Source organism: Scyliorhinus torazame, chromosome 2 (assembly GCF_047496885.1).
Source record: "Scyliorhinus torazame isolate Kashiwa2021f chromosome 2, sScyTor2.1, whole genome shotgun sequence".
Lineage (NCBI taxonomy): Eukaryota > Metazoa > Chordata > Chondrichthyes > Carcharhiniformes > Scyliorhinidae > Scyliorhinus > Scyliorhinus torazame.
The window spans coordinates 291,282,082-291,297,330 of record NC_092708.1 but is presented as its reverse complement, the minus strand read 5'-3'; the positions used below and the strand labels follow the sequence as shown (position 1 = coordinate 291,297,330).

Sequence of the window (15,249 nt, the reverse complement as noted above, 5' to 3'; positions counted from 1 at the left end):
AGTCATCAGAAAAATGTTAGAAGCTATCATTAAAGATGTTGTGGTAGGGCACTGAGAAAAACTTCAAGGCAATCAGGCAGAGTCAATGTGGCTTTTTGAAACGGAAATCACATTTAATCAATTTATTGGTGTTCTTTGAAGGAGTCACATGTGCTGTGGATAAAGGGGAAGCGATGGATGTATTGTACTCAGATTTCCAAACGGCATTTGATAAGATGCCACATCGAAGGCTATTGGGGAAAATAAAAGCTCATGATGTAGGGGGGCAGCATATTGGCATGGATAGAAAATTGGCTAGCTAACAGGAAACAGAGGGTAGCCATAAATGCGTCTTTTTCTGGTTAGTACGATGTAATGAGTGGTGTGCGACAGGGATCAGTGCTGAGGCTTCAACCTTTTACAATTTGTATTGTTATTTGGAGATGAAGGGGCCAAAGGTACAGTTGTGAAATTTGTTGACGGCACAAAAATAGGGAGGAAAGTAAGCTGTTATGAGGACGTAAGGAGGTTACAAAGTGACATAGGTAGGTTAGGTGAGTGGGCAAAGATCTGGCAAATTAAGTATATTGTGGGAAAATGTGCAATTGTCCATTTCGGCAAGAAGCAAAAAAAGCATATTATCTAAATGGGGGGAGTTTGCAGAGCTTTGAGGTTCAGAAGGATCTGGATGTCCAAGCATATAAATCGCCAAAGGCTAGTATGCAGGTACGGCAAGTAATTATGAAAGCTAATAGAATATTATTGTTTATTATGAGGGGTGGTGATTATAAAAGTAGGGAGGTTATGCTTCAGCTATACAGTGCACTGGTAAGACCACATCTGGAGTTCCCCTTATGGAAAGCTGTAAATGTGTTAGAAGCAGTTCAGAGGAGATTTATTAAACTAATAGCAGGAATGGGTGGGTTGTCTTGTGACAGGTTAGATTTGTATCCACCGGAGTTTAGGAAAGTGAGAGGTTACTTTCATAGAATTTACAGTGCAGATTGAAACCTTGATTGAAACCTTTAAAGATTCTGAGGAGACTTGACAGTGTGGATGGGAAGAGGATGTTTCCTAACAAGGGGTTACAATTTAAAGATAAATGGCACGATCTAATGGAAATGGTGCGATCGAAGTGTCATTTCAGGCAGGTTTGTCTGGTAGTTCCCCACTGCTATCTAACCACACAGCCATTTTCATGGGCCCTGGGGAGTTTGTCTCTGGGCTAGCCCACACTTGGAATTATTTGCATCACTGGGGAGCTGAACTCACTGGACCGGCTCGTCAGAGATTGGGCCACCATTTTGAAATAGTGTCCCGATCTCTAAGTGAGCTTGAAGGTCACTCACACCCCTCACCCATAGGTAATGTCAACCCCCACACACATGGGCATTAATCCACCCTGCCCCCCCCCCCCCCCCAAGTGAGGACACCCCGCTATGGGGTTTCTGAGGCCCCCCCCTGTCTTTTTCAGGCCTTCCTCCCATCACAACCTTCCGGAGGCCCCTTCATACCGGCCCTACAACCCCCCTCACCCCTCCTTCCATGGACATGGCCCCCCTCAGGCACTGACTCTTGCAGTGCCAAAGTGCTAGCCTGGCAGTGCCCAGGGGCCACCCTGCCTTGTCCCAGACAACCCAGGGGACTCTAATGCCTTGGAGACCCCCTTAGGTGCCGTTCTAGCTGGTCCACGTTTGTGTGGACCAGTACTAATTGGGGCCTGGCTGGGGTGTCCTTGGGAAGGCCGGTAGATGCCAGGAGCCTGCGGGATTTGGCATCAGCATGGCTAAGTGAGTTCTTAAATGCACTGGTTAGATCTCACAAGGCGTACTGTCCATTTGGATGCCCGGGGAAGGCCTCTCCCCACATTTACTGGCCGTGTCTCGCTCAGATTCTGGCGGGACTCAGTTGGTCATTCACACCCAATGTGTTGCCCATTTAAGACAAAGATTAGGAAAAAAATTCTCTCTCAAAGGGTTGATTGTCTTTGGAACTCTCTTCCTCAAAAAAGGCAGTGGAAGCAGAGTCTTTGAATCTTTTCCAGCTAGGGCTATATAGATTCTTGATAAACAAGGGGGTGAAAGGTTATCAGGGCTGAGCAGGAGATTTCAGACAGATCAGCCATGGTGTTATTGAATGATGGAGCAGACTCGAAGGGCTGAGTGGTCTACTGCTCCTATTCCTTATCGAGTCAGAGGTCGACAGCACAAAAAAGGCCCTTTGGCCCAATGCATCTGTGCCAGTCAAAAACAACTAACTATTCTAATCTCATTTTCCAGCACTTGGCCCAGAGCCTTGTATGCCGTGGCATCGCAAGTGTACATCTACATATCTGCTCAATGTTATACAATTAAAGAATTTACAGTGCAGGAGGCCATTCGGCCCATCGGGTCTGCACCGGCCCTTGGAAGAGCACCCCACTTAAGCCCATACCTCCACCCTATCCCCGTAACCCAGTAACCCCAACTAATCATTTTGAACACTAAGGGCAATTTATCATGGCCAATCCACTTAACTTGCACATCTTTGGAATGTGGGAGGAAAGCGGAGCCGGAGGAAACCCATGCACACACGGGGAGAACGTGCAGACAGTGACCCAAGCCGGGAATTGAACCTGAGACCCTGGCGCTGTGAAGCAACTGTTCTACCGTGCTGCCCATGAGGGTCTCTGCCTCCACCACTCTTTCAGGCAGTGAGTTCCAGACTCCCACCCCCTCTGGGTAAAAAGGTGTTTCCTCAATCCCCTCTAAACCTTCCACCCTTACCTTAAATTCTCCCCCGGTCATTGATCCCGCAACTAAGGGGAAAGGTTTCTTCCTGTCTACTCTCTCTATGCCCCTCATAATTTTATACAGCTCACTCATGTCCTCCTCAATCTCCTCTGCTCCCAAAGAAGACAATACCAGTCTATCCAATCTCTTCTCATAACTAAAACTCTCCAGTCCAGGTAACATCCTGATAAATCTCCTCTGCACCCTATCCAGTGCTCTCACAACCCTCCTAAAAGTCAATCCCAGAACTACACACAGTACTCTAGCTGTGGCTTCACTAATGTTTTTTACAGTTCCAGCATAACCTTCCTGCTCTTAAACTCTTGCCATGGCTAATAAAGGCAATTATACCATATTCCTTCTTAACAACTGTTTTCACATGTTCTGCTACCTTAAGGGACCAGTGTACATGCACTCCAAGGTCCCTCTGATCCTCGGTGCTTCCCAGGGTCCTGCTGTTTATCATGTATTCCCTGGTCTTGTTTGTGCTGCCCAAGTGCATCACCTCACTCTTAACCAGATTGAATTCCATTTGCAATTGATCAGCCATTCTGACAAGCCCATCTATATCCTCCTGTGATCGAAGGCTATTCCCCTCACTATTTACCATCCCACCAATTTTCGTATCATTCACAACCTTACTGGTCAATCCTTCTACATTCATGTCTAAATCATTTATATAAACCACAAACAGCAAGGGCCCCAACACTGATCCCTGTGGGACCCCACTGGACACAGGTTTCCACTTAGTAAAACACTCCTCAACTATCAGCCTCTGCTTTCTGCCACTCAGCCAATTCTGGATCCAATTTGCCAAATTTCCATGGATCCCATTGGTTCTTACCTTCACCATCAGTCTCCCATGTGGGACCTTATCCAAAGCCTTGCTGAAGTCCAAGTAGACTATGTCAAATGCATTTCCCTCATCTACACGCCTGGTCACCTCTCCGAAAAATCAGGTCAGTCAGACATGACCTTCTCTGAACAAAACCATGCTGACTGCTCTTGATTAATCCCTGCCTCTCCAAATGCAGATCAATTCTGCCTCCCAGAGTTGTTTTCAATAGTTTCCCCATCACAGAGGTTAGAGTGACTGGTCTGTAGTTTCCAAGTTTATCCTTCCTCCCTTCTTGAATAATGGTACTACATTGGCTATCCTCCAGTCCTCTGGCACCTCTCCTGTGGCCAGAGAGGAATTAGACATTATTGCCAGCACCCCTGCTATTTCCTCACTTAACAGCCTGGGATACATTTCATCTGGCCCTGGAGATTTTTCTACTTTAAGCCTGCCAGACCACTCAAAACCTCCTCTCTCTCTATGTTAATCTCTTTGATTTTATCATAATCCTTCTCCCTGATTTCAATAACCACACCGTCCCTCTCACGAGTGAACACTGACACAAAGTATTCATTTAGAACCCTACCAATGTCCTCCAGCTCCACACACAAATTACCACTGTGGTCCTTAATGGGCCCAACTCTTTTCCTAGTAATCCTTTTATCCTTAATGTATTTGTAAAATAATTTGGGATTTTCCTTTAATTTACCTGCCAGTATCCTTTAATGTCCCCTTTTTGCTCTCCTAATTTCATTTTTAAGTTCCCTTTTGCACATTATATATGCCTCTAGGGCTTCTGCTGTTTTGAGCCCTCGACATCTGCCATAAGCCTCCCTTTTTCTCCTTATCCAATATAACCAATGATATCCAGGGTTCACTGGATTTGTTTGGTTCCACCCTTTTTATTGATTGGAACATGTTGACCTTGTACTCTCCCCATTTCCTTCTTGAATGCATCCCACTGTTCTGTCACAGATTTATCTAAAAATGTCTGCTCCCAATCCACTCTGCCCAAATCATATCTGATCTTATTACAATTGACCATCCTGCAGTTCAGAACTTTGATCTCAGGCCAATCCTTGTCCTTTTCCATAACAATCTTGAATCTAATGGCATTATGATTACTGCCTCCAAAATGCTCCCCACAGCCACTTCAACCACAGCCACTTCAACCACAGCCACTTCAACCACAGCCACTTCAACCACAGCCACTTCCCCGGTTTCGATACCTAAAATTAAGTCCAGGACCGCCACCTCTCTTGTAGGATCCTCTCATTCTGGCTTAGAAAGTTCTCCTGGATGCATTTTAGAATTCTGTTCGCTCTAAACCGTTTACACTATGGCTACCCCAGTTAATGTTGGGGAAGTTAAATCCCCCACTATCACTACCCTATTACACTTCTCTGAAATGTGCCTACATATCGGTTTGTATGTAATTACGTTCATATGTAATTCAATTCGGAGTCTTCCTGGTTGATACAGATCAGTACCACCCAAATCAGTCAAAAGTTTAAAAGACAACTGGAGCTGTTTCTACATTTCCTTAAAACATTCCCTATTTTTTGTGTTGCCGTTCAGCTTTTAAAAGGTGTATTAAATAACTGACCTATACCCTTTGAAATTTAGGCAGATAGTGCAATGTTTGAACACTTTAAAACTGTGATGCAGACATTATATTAAGTACGGAATAAATTGTTGGCATCTATTAGATAAGGAGGAACTAAAATCTGAATGATTTTAAAAAAACTAGAACTGCTCTACGAATTTCCAAAATACAACATACCTCTGGACTGTCTGGATGAGATACAACAATTGGTTGCCCTTTATCTGACGTTTCCCTTATATTTAAATGTAATGGGATATCACCTATAAAAGATAAATCAGTTTTTCAGTCTGACAACAAGAATAAACATTTTTTACTTTTATGGAATGTGAGCATCATTGGTTAGGCCAGCATTTTTTATTACCCATCCCTAGTTTTCCTCGAGAATGTGGTGGTGAGCTGCCTTCTTGAACCGCTGCAGTCCTTGAGGTGCAGGTACACCCCCAGTGCTGTTAAGGAGGGATTTGGATCCAGTGCAGTGAAGGAACGGCGCTAAATTTCCAAGTCAGGGTGGTATGGGGTTTGGAGGGGAAATTGCAGCTGGTGATGTTCCCATGCATCTGCTGCCCTTGTCCTTCTAAGTTGTAGAGATCACAGGTAGCAGATGCTGTCCAAGGAGTCATAGGAACATCTGAATTAGGAGCGGATCATGGCTTATCTCTTCAGCGATGTCACGAGGTGTCATGGTGCATTAATACATCTTATAGATGGTACACACTCCTGTCACTGTGAGTCGGTGGGGTAGGGAGTGGACTTTTAAGGTTGTAAATGGGGAGCCAATCAAGAGGGCTGCTTTGTCCTGAATAGGTGTCTTGAATATCTTTGGAGCTGCAGTCATCCAGTCAAGTGGAGAATATTTCATCATACACCTTACTTGTGCTTTGTAGATGGTGGACAGCTTTGAGGAATCTAAAGGAGAGTTCCTCATGCAGAATTCCCAGCCTCGGACCTGCTCTTACAGCCACAGCATTAATAATGATGGTCCAGTTCAGTTTCTGGTCAATGCTAAGACTCAGAATGTTGATAGAATCATAGAATTTACAGTGCAGAAGGAGGCCATTCGGCCCATCGAGTCTGCACCGGCTATTGGAAAGAGCACCCTACCCAGATCCACACCTCCACCCTATCCCCATAACCCAGCAATCCCACCCAACACTAAGGGCAATTTTGGACACGAAGGCCAATTTAGCATGGCCAAGCCACCTAACCTGCACACCTTTGGACTGTGGGAGGAAACCGGAGCACCCGGAGGAAACCCACGCACACACGGGGAGGATGTGCAGACTCCGCACAGAAAGTGACCCAAGCCGGGAATTGAACCTGGGACCCTGGAGCTGTGAAGCAATTGTGCTAACCACTATGCTACCGTGCTGCCCCGATAGTGATGATTCCGCAATGGGAATTCCATTGAATATCACGGGGAGGTGGCTGGATTCTCTCTTGTTGAGATGGTCACTGTGTGGGGTGAATGTTATTTGCTACTTAACAGCCCAAGCCACAATGTTGTCCAGATTTTGCTACATCTGGGCACACATGACTTCAGCATATGAGGCATTGCGCATGTAGCTGCACATTGTGCATTCAGCTCTGCAATCATCAGCAAACATCCCCACTTCTGACCTTATGATGAAAGGAAGTCATTGATGAAGCAGCTGAAGATGACCCTACCCCGAGGAACACCTCCTGGAACTGAGATGATTGACATCCAAACAACAACCATCTTCCTTGATGCCACACTGGGTCAAATACGGCCTTAATATCAAGGGCAGTAACTCTCACTTCACCAATGGAGTTCAGCTCTTTTGTACATGTTTGAAACAAGGCTATAATAAGGCCTGGAGCTGAGTGGCCTTGGCAGAACCCAAACTGAGCATCAGTACTGCTTGATAGCACTGTCAATGTCCCCCTTCCATCACGTTGCTGATGATAAGGAGTGTAGGATTGGGCAAACTACAGAAATTAGATCTCAACCATAGGTTCAGGGATTGCTAAGCTTTCACTATTAGATGCTGTTTGGCATGCAAGTAGTCCTGTGTTGCAGCTTCAGCAGGTTGACACCTCAATGTTAGGTATGCCTGGTGCTGCTCTTGGCATGCCCTCCTGCACTCTTCATCGAACTAGGGTTGATACTCCACCTAATGGTAATGGTAAGATGGGGGATATGCTAGACCACGAGGTTACAGATTGTAGTTATAAACATTTCTTCTGCTGCTGATGGCCCACAGCATATCATGAATGTCCAATTTTGTCTTCCAGATTTTTCCAAAATCTATCCCATTTAGCAAGGTGGTAGTGCCACACAACTGTGATTGTCTGTGTGGAGTCTGCACGTTCTCCCCATGTCTGCGTGGGTTTCCTCCGGGTGCACCAGTTTCCACCCACAGTCCAAAGATATGCAGGTTGGGTGGGGCTGCGGGGATAGAGCGTGGCCTGGGGAGGGTGCTCTTTTGGAGGGTTGGTGCAGACTCGCTGGGCCAAATGGTCTCCTTCTGCACTGCAGGGATTCTATGGATAACACAATGGAGGGTATCCTCAATGTCAAGATAGGGCTTTGTCTACACAAGACTCTGGGGCAGTCTTTCCACCCTCACCAACTGTTGCCATCCTAGTCTAGCAACCATGTCCTTTAGGATTGGCCAGCGCTGTAAGTTGTGGGGCTACCGAGCCACCCTTGATGATAAACATTGAAGTCCTTCACCCAGAGTACATTCTGCGCCCTTGTTAAATAATAACATAAGAACTAGGAGCAGGAGTAGGCCATCTGGCCCCTCGAGCCTGCTCCGCCTTTCAATGAGATCATGGCTGAGCTTTTGTGGACTCAGCTCCACTTTCCGGCACGAACACCATAACCCTTAATCCCTTTAATCTTTAGAAAGGTATCTATCGTTTTCTTAAAAACATTTAATGAAGGAGCCTCTACTGCTTCACTGGGCAAGGAATTCCATAGATTCACAACCCTTTGGGTGAAGAAGTTTCTCCTAAACTCAGTCCTAAATCTACTTCCCCTTATTTTGAGGCTATGCTCCCTAGTTCTGCTTTCATCCGCCAGTGGAAACAACCTGCCCGCATCTATCCTATCTATTCCCTTCATAATCTTATATGTTTCTGTAAGATCCCCCCGCATCCTTCTAAATTCTAACGAGTACAGTCCCAGTCTACTCAACATCTCCTCGTAATCCAACCCCTTCAGCTCTGGGATTAACCTAGTGAATCTCCTCTGCACACCCTCCAGTGCCAGTACGTCCTTTCTCAAGTAAGGAGACCAAAACTGAACACAATACTCCAGGTGTGGCCTCACTAACACCTTATACAATTGCAGCATAACCTCACTAGTCTTAAACTCCATCCCTCTAGCAATGAAGGACAAAATTCCATTTGCCTTCTTAATCACCTGTAAACCAACTTTTTGCGACTCGTGCACTAGCACACTCAGGTCTCGGTGTACAGCAGCATGTTTTAATATTTTAGCATTTAAATAATAATCCCTTTTGCTGTCATTCCAACCAAAATGGATAACCTCACATTTGTCAACATTGTATTTCATCTGCCAGACCCTAGCCCAATCACTTAGCCTATCCAAATCCCTCTGCAGACTTCCAGTATCCTCTGCACTTTTTGCTTTACCACTCATCTTAGTGTCGTCTGCAAACTTGGACACATTGCCCTTGGTCCCCAATCCAAATCATCTATGTAAATTGTGAACAATTGTGGACCCAACACTGATCCCTGAGGGACACCACGAGCTACTGATTGCCAACCAGAGAAACACCCATTAATCCCCACTCTTTGTTTTCTATTAAATAACCAATCCTCTATCCTTGCTACTTCTTTCCCCTTAATGCCATGCATCTTTATCTTATGCAGCAACCTTTTGTGAGGCACCTTGTCAAAGGCTTTCTGGAAATCCAGAGATGTCACATCCATTGGCTCCAGTTATCTACCGCACTGGGAGTGTCCTCATAAAATTCCACTAAATTAGTTAGGCACGACCTGCCCTTTATGAACCCATGCTGCGTCTACCCAATGGGACAATTTCCATCCAGATGCCTCGCTATTTCTTCCTTGATGATAGATTCCAGCATCTTCCCTACTGTCAAAGTTAAGCTCACTGGCATATAATTACCCGCTTTCTGCCTACCTCCTTTTTTAAACAGTGGTGTCACGTTTGCTAATTTCCAATCCACCGGGACCACCCCAGAGTCTAGTGAATTTTGGTAAATTATCACGAGTGCATTTGCCATTACCCTAGCCATCTCTTTTAACACTCTAGGATGCATTCCATCAGGGCCAGGAGACCTGTCTACCTTTAGCCCCATTAGCTTGCCCATCACTACCTCCTTGGTGATAACAATCCTCTCAAGGTCCTCACCTGTCATAGCCTCATTTCTATCAGTCTCTGGCATGTTATTTGTGTCTTCCACTGTGAAGACCGACCCAAAAAACCTGTTCAGTTCCTCAGCCATTTCCTCCTCTCCCATTATTAAATCTCCCTTCTCATCCTCTAAAGTACCAATATTTACCTGAGCCACTCTTTTTTGTTTTATATATTTGTAGAAACTTTTACTATCTGTTTTTATATTCTGAGCAAGTTTACTCTCATAATCTATCTTACTCTTCTTAATAGCTTTTTTAGTAGCTTTCTGTTGCCCCCTAAAGATTTCCCAGTCCTCTAATCTCCCACTGATCTTTGCTACTTTGTATGTTTTTTCCTTCAATTTGATACTCTCCCTTATTTCCTTAGATATCCACGGTCGATTGTCCCTCTTTTTAGCAGCCTTCCTTTTTGTTGGTACAAACCTTTGCTGGGCACTGTGAAAAATCACTTGGAAGGTTCTCCACTGTTCCTCAACTGTTTCACCATAAAGTCTTTGCTCCCAGTCTACCTTAGCTAGTTCTTCTCTCATCCCATTGTAATCTCCTTTGTTTAAGCACAAAACACTAGTGCTTGATTTTACCTTCTCACCCTCCATCTGTATTTTAAATTCCACCATATTGTGATCGCTCCTTCCGAGAGGATCCCTAACTATGAGATCCTGAATCAATCCTGTCTCATTACACAGGACCAGATCTAGGACCGCTTGTTCCCTCGTAGGTTCCATTACATACTGTTCGAGGAAACTATCGCGGATACATTCTATAAACTCCTCCTCAAGGCTGCCTTGACCGAACTGGTTAAACCAATCGACATGTAGATTAAAATCCCCCATGATAACTGCTGTATCATTTCTACATGCATCAGTTATTTCTTTGTCTATTGCCTGCCCCACCATAATGTTACTATTTGGTGGCCTATAGACTACTCCTATCAGTGTCTTTTTCACCTTACTATTCCGCATTTCCACCCAAATGGATTCAACCTTATCCACCATAGCACCGATGTCATCCCTTACTGTTGCCCGGATGTCACCCTTAAATAACAGAGCTACACCACCTCCCTTACCATCCACTCTGTCCTTCCGAAAAGTTTGATACCCTCGGATATTTAACTCCCAGTCGTGATCATCCTTTAACCATGTTTCAGTAATGGCCACTAAATCATTGTCATTCACGATGATTTGCGCCATCAATTCATTTACCCTATTCCGAATACTACGAGCATTCAGGTAAAGTACACTTATATTGGCTTTTTTTACCTCTGTTCTGAATCTTAACACCTCGATCAGTAACCTCGCCTAAGTTATAATTCCTCTTAACCTTTCTCCTAATTTTCCTTGTCGTTGAACACATATCTTCATGTAACAAACTGCCGCGTCGCTTACCATTAATGTTTTCACTTCCCATTTTATTCCTTTTAGTATTCCTGGTCCTATTCACTAAGCTCCCCTCAGTCACTGTACCTTGTACTGTCGCCCTTTTTGATTTTTGACTATGGCTTCTCTGCCTTACACTTTCCCCCTTACTGCCTTTTGTTTCTGTCCCTGTTTTACTACCTTCCAACTTCCTGCATTGGTTCCCATCCCCCTGCCACATTAGTTTAAACTCTCCCCAACAGCTCTAGCAAACACCCCCCCATGGACATCGGTTCTAGTCCTGCCCAGGTGCAGACCGTCCGGTTTGTACTGGTCCCACCTCCCCCAGAACCGGTTCCAATGCCCCAGGAATTTGAATCCCTCCCTCTTGCACCATCTCTCGAGCCATGCATTCATCCCAACTATCCTGACATTCCTACTCTCGTGGCACTGGTAGCAATCCTGAGATTACTACCTTTGAGGTCCTACTTTTTAGTTTAACTCCTAACTCCCTAAATTCAGCTTGTAGAACCTCGGCCCGTTTTTTACCTATATCGTTGGTGCCTATGTGCACCACGACAGCTGGCTGTTCACCCCCCACCCAGAATGTCCTGCAGCCGCTCCGAGACATCCTTGACCTTTGCACCAGGGAGGCAACATACTATCCTGGAGTCTCGATTGCGTCCGCAGAACCACCTGTCTATTTCTCTGACAATTGAGTCCCCTATCACTATAGCCCTGCCATTCTTCTTCCTGCTCAGCTGCACAGCAGAGCCAGCCACGGTGCCATGAAGCTGGCTGCTGCTGCCTTCCCCTGGTGAGCCACCTCCCTCAACAGTATGCAAAGCGGTATATCTGTTTTGCAGGGAGATGACCGCAGAGGACACCTGCACTGCCTTCCTACTCTTGCTGTCTTTTGGTCACCCATTTTCTATCTCCCTCAGTACCTTTCACCTGCGGTATGACCAACTCGCTAAACGTGCTATCCACAACGTCCTCAGCATCGCGGATGCTCCGAAGAGAATCCATCCGCAGCTCCAGAGCAGTCAAGCGGTCTAACAGGAGCTGCAACTGGACACACTTCTTGCACGTGAAGGAGCCAGGGACAGTGGACGTGTCCCTGAGCTCCCACATTGCACACGAGGAGCATGACACGGGTCTGAGATCTCCTGCCATGTCATAAACCTTCTGTTAACTTCAACAATTTCAATTCCCCCCCCCCCCCCAAATAAATAAATAAATAACGAAGAAATAAATAAATAAATATACCAATGAAAAGAAAAAGAAAACAGAAACACTACTTACCAGGGATAAAAAGCACTCCCCCCCTCTTAAAAGCTTCGAATTCCCAACTAGATTCAAATGCCCAAACTCACTCTTGGTTCTGTCTCACTCTGGCTGTGCCTTCTCTGGCTCACTGGGAGAACTCACTGGGAGTGAGTTTACAAGCTGCTCTTTTTAAATTGTCCTGAAAAGACTCCCCTCCCCCATCTGCTTTTAGAAATTCTATTAGGTTAGTAAGACATGACCTTCCCTGCACAAAACCATGCTGCCTATGTCTGATAAGTCTCTTTTCTTCCAAATGTGAATAGATCCTATCCCTCAGTATCTTCTCCAACAGTTTGCCTACCGCTGACGTCAAGCTCACAGGTCTATAATTCCCTGGATTATCCCTGCTACGCTTCTTAAACAAAGGGACAACATTAGCAATTCTCCAGTCCTCCGGGACCTCACCCGTGCTCAAGGATGCTGCAAAGATGTCTGTTAAGGCCCCAGCTATTTCGTCCCTCGCTTCCCTCAGTAACCTGGGATAGATCCCATCCGGACCTGGAGACTTGTCCACCTTAATGCCTTTTAGAATACCCAAAACTCCACCCTTGACCTCGAGTATTTAAACATCCATCCCTAGCCTCAACATCCATCATGTCCCTCTCCTTGGTGAATACCGATGCAAAGTACTCATTGAGAATCTCACCCATTTCCTCTGACTCCACGCATAAATTCCCTCTTTTGTCTTTGAGTGGGCCAATCCTTTCTCTAGTTACCCTTTTGCTCCTTATATATGAATAAAGGCTTTGGGATTTTCCTTAACCCTGTTAGCCAAAGATATTTCATGACCCCTTTTAGCCCTCTTTATTGCGCGTTTGAGATTTGTCCTACTTTTCCGATATTCCTCCAAAGCTTCATCAGTTTTAAGTCGCCTAGATCTTATGTATGCTTCCTTTTTCATCTTAGCTAGTCTTACAATTCCACCCGTCATCCATGGTTCCCTAATCTTGCCATTTCTATCCCTCATTTTCACAGGGACATGGCTGTCCTGCACTCTGATCAACCTTTCCTTAAAAGACTCCCACATTTCAAATGTGGATTTACCTTTAAACAGCTGCTCCCAATCCACATTCCCTAGCTCCTGCCAAATTGTGTTACACTTGGCCTTTCCCCAATTTAGCACTCTTCCTTTAGGACCACTCTCGTCTTTGTCCATGAGTATTCTAAAACTTACGGAATTGTGATCGCTATTCCCAAAGTAATCACTGACTGAAACTTCAACCACCTGGCCGGGATCATTCCCCAATACCAGGTCCAGTATGGACCCTTCCCGAGTTGGACTATTTACATACTGCTCTAAAAAACTCTCCTGGATGCTCCTTACAAATTCTGCTCCATCTACGCCTCCAACACTACATGGGTCCCATTCAATGTTGGGGAAGTTAAAATCTCCCATCACGACCACCCTATTGCTCCTACATTTTTCTATAATCTGTCTACATAGTTGTACCTCTAGTTCATGTTCGCTTTTGGAAGGCCTGTAGTAAAGTCCCAACAATGTTACTGCACCCTTCCTATTTCTTAGCTCTACCCATATTGCCTCAGTGCTCGAATCCGCCATTGTGCCCTCCTTAATCACAGCTGTGATATTATCTCTGACCAGTAATCCAACTCCTCCACCCCTTTTACCTCCCTCTCTATCCCTCCTGAATCATCTATACCCTGGGATATTTAGTTGCCAGTCTTGCCCTTCCCTCAACCAAGTCTCAGTAATACCAATACAGCATATTCCCAGGTACTAATCCAAACCCTAAATTCATCTGCCTTACCTTCTACACTTCTCGCATTGAAACAAATGCACCTCAGACCCCTGTCCCTTTGCGTTCATCATCTCTTCCCAGTCTACTCTTCACCTTAGTCACTTTGAGTTTATTATCTAGTACCTCACTGGCTTTAGGTGCTGCCTCTTTACTGACCTTTGACTTCCTAATCTGGTTCCCATCCCCCGCCACATTATTTTAAAACCTCCCCAACAGTGTTAGTAAAAGCACCCCCTAGGACAATGGTTCCAGTCCTGCCCAGGTGTAGACCATCCGATTTGTAATGGTCCCACCGCCCCCGAATGGGTTCCAATGTCCCAAAAATCTGAAACCCTCCCTCCTGCACCATCTCTCAAGCCACGTATTCATTCTGACTATTCTTGAATTTCTACTCTGACTGTGACGTGGCACTGGTAGCAATCCTGAGATTACTACCTTTGAGGTCCTACTTCTTAAACTTATCTCCTAACTCCCTAAATTCTGATTGTAGGACCTCATCCCGTTTTTTACCTATATCGTTGGTACCTATATGCACCACGACAACTGGCTGTTCACCCTCCCCCTTCAGTATGTCCTGCAGCCGATCTGAGCCATCCCTGACCCGTGCACCCGGGAGGCAACATACCATTCGGGAGTCTCGTTTTCGACCACAGAAACACCTGTCTACTCCCCTTACGATTGAATCCCCTATGAATATAGCCCTGCCAGACTTTTCCCACCCTTCTGTGCAGCAGAGCCAGCCACGGTGCCATGAGCCTGGCTACTACTGCCTTCCCCTGGTGAGTCACCTCTCCCAACAGTATCCAAAACGGTATACCTGCTTTGGAAGGAGATGACCGCAGGGGACACCTGCACTGCCTTCCTGCTCTTTCTCTGCCTTTTGGTCACCCATTCCCAGTCTCCCTTACCAATCCTAATCTGCGGTGTGACCAACTCACTGAACGTGCTATCCATGACCTCCTCAGCATCGCGGATGCTCCAAAGTGAGTCCATCCGCAGCTCCAGAGCCGTCATGCGGTCTAACAGGAGCTGCAGCTGGACACACTTCACGCACATGAAGGAGTCAGGGGCATCGGCCGCGTCCCTGAACTCCCACATTGAGCAAGAGGAGCATAACACGGGTCTGGGATCTCCTGCCATTTTTACACTCCCAACAGTAAGTTTAAAATAAAAAAAATGTACTCCCCTTTTCAGCAAGCACTCACTCAGCAACCACTGCGCCCCGCACGATAACACCTCA

The 15,249-nt window shown here is 45.7% G+C and overlaps 1 protein-coding gene across 9 annotated transcripts in view; it reads right to left on the bottom strand.

Annotated features, from left to right (window-relative positions):
- The window catches only part of nubpl (nucleotide binding protein-like), a 203,511-nt gene that overhangs the window by 65,800 nt on the left and 122,462 nt on the right, over positions 1 to 15,249 (bottom strand). For 5 of the 9 annotated variants that reach the window (XR_011937640.1, XR_011937639.1, XM_072488359.1 and 2 more), the window contains exon 10: positions 5,372 to 5,454. The exons of the other annotated variants lie outside the window; for them this stretch is intronic. Coding sequence is in view for 3 of the 5 variants with exons in the window: in XM_072488359.1 (XP_072344460.1) it covers positions 5,372 to 5,454 (83 nt within the window). In the remaining 2 variants the exon portion in view is untranslated. The remainder of the gene's footprint in view (positions 1 to 5,371; positions 5,455 to 15,249) is intronic. 9 annotated transcript variants of the gene reach the window in all.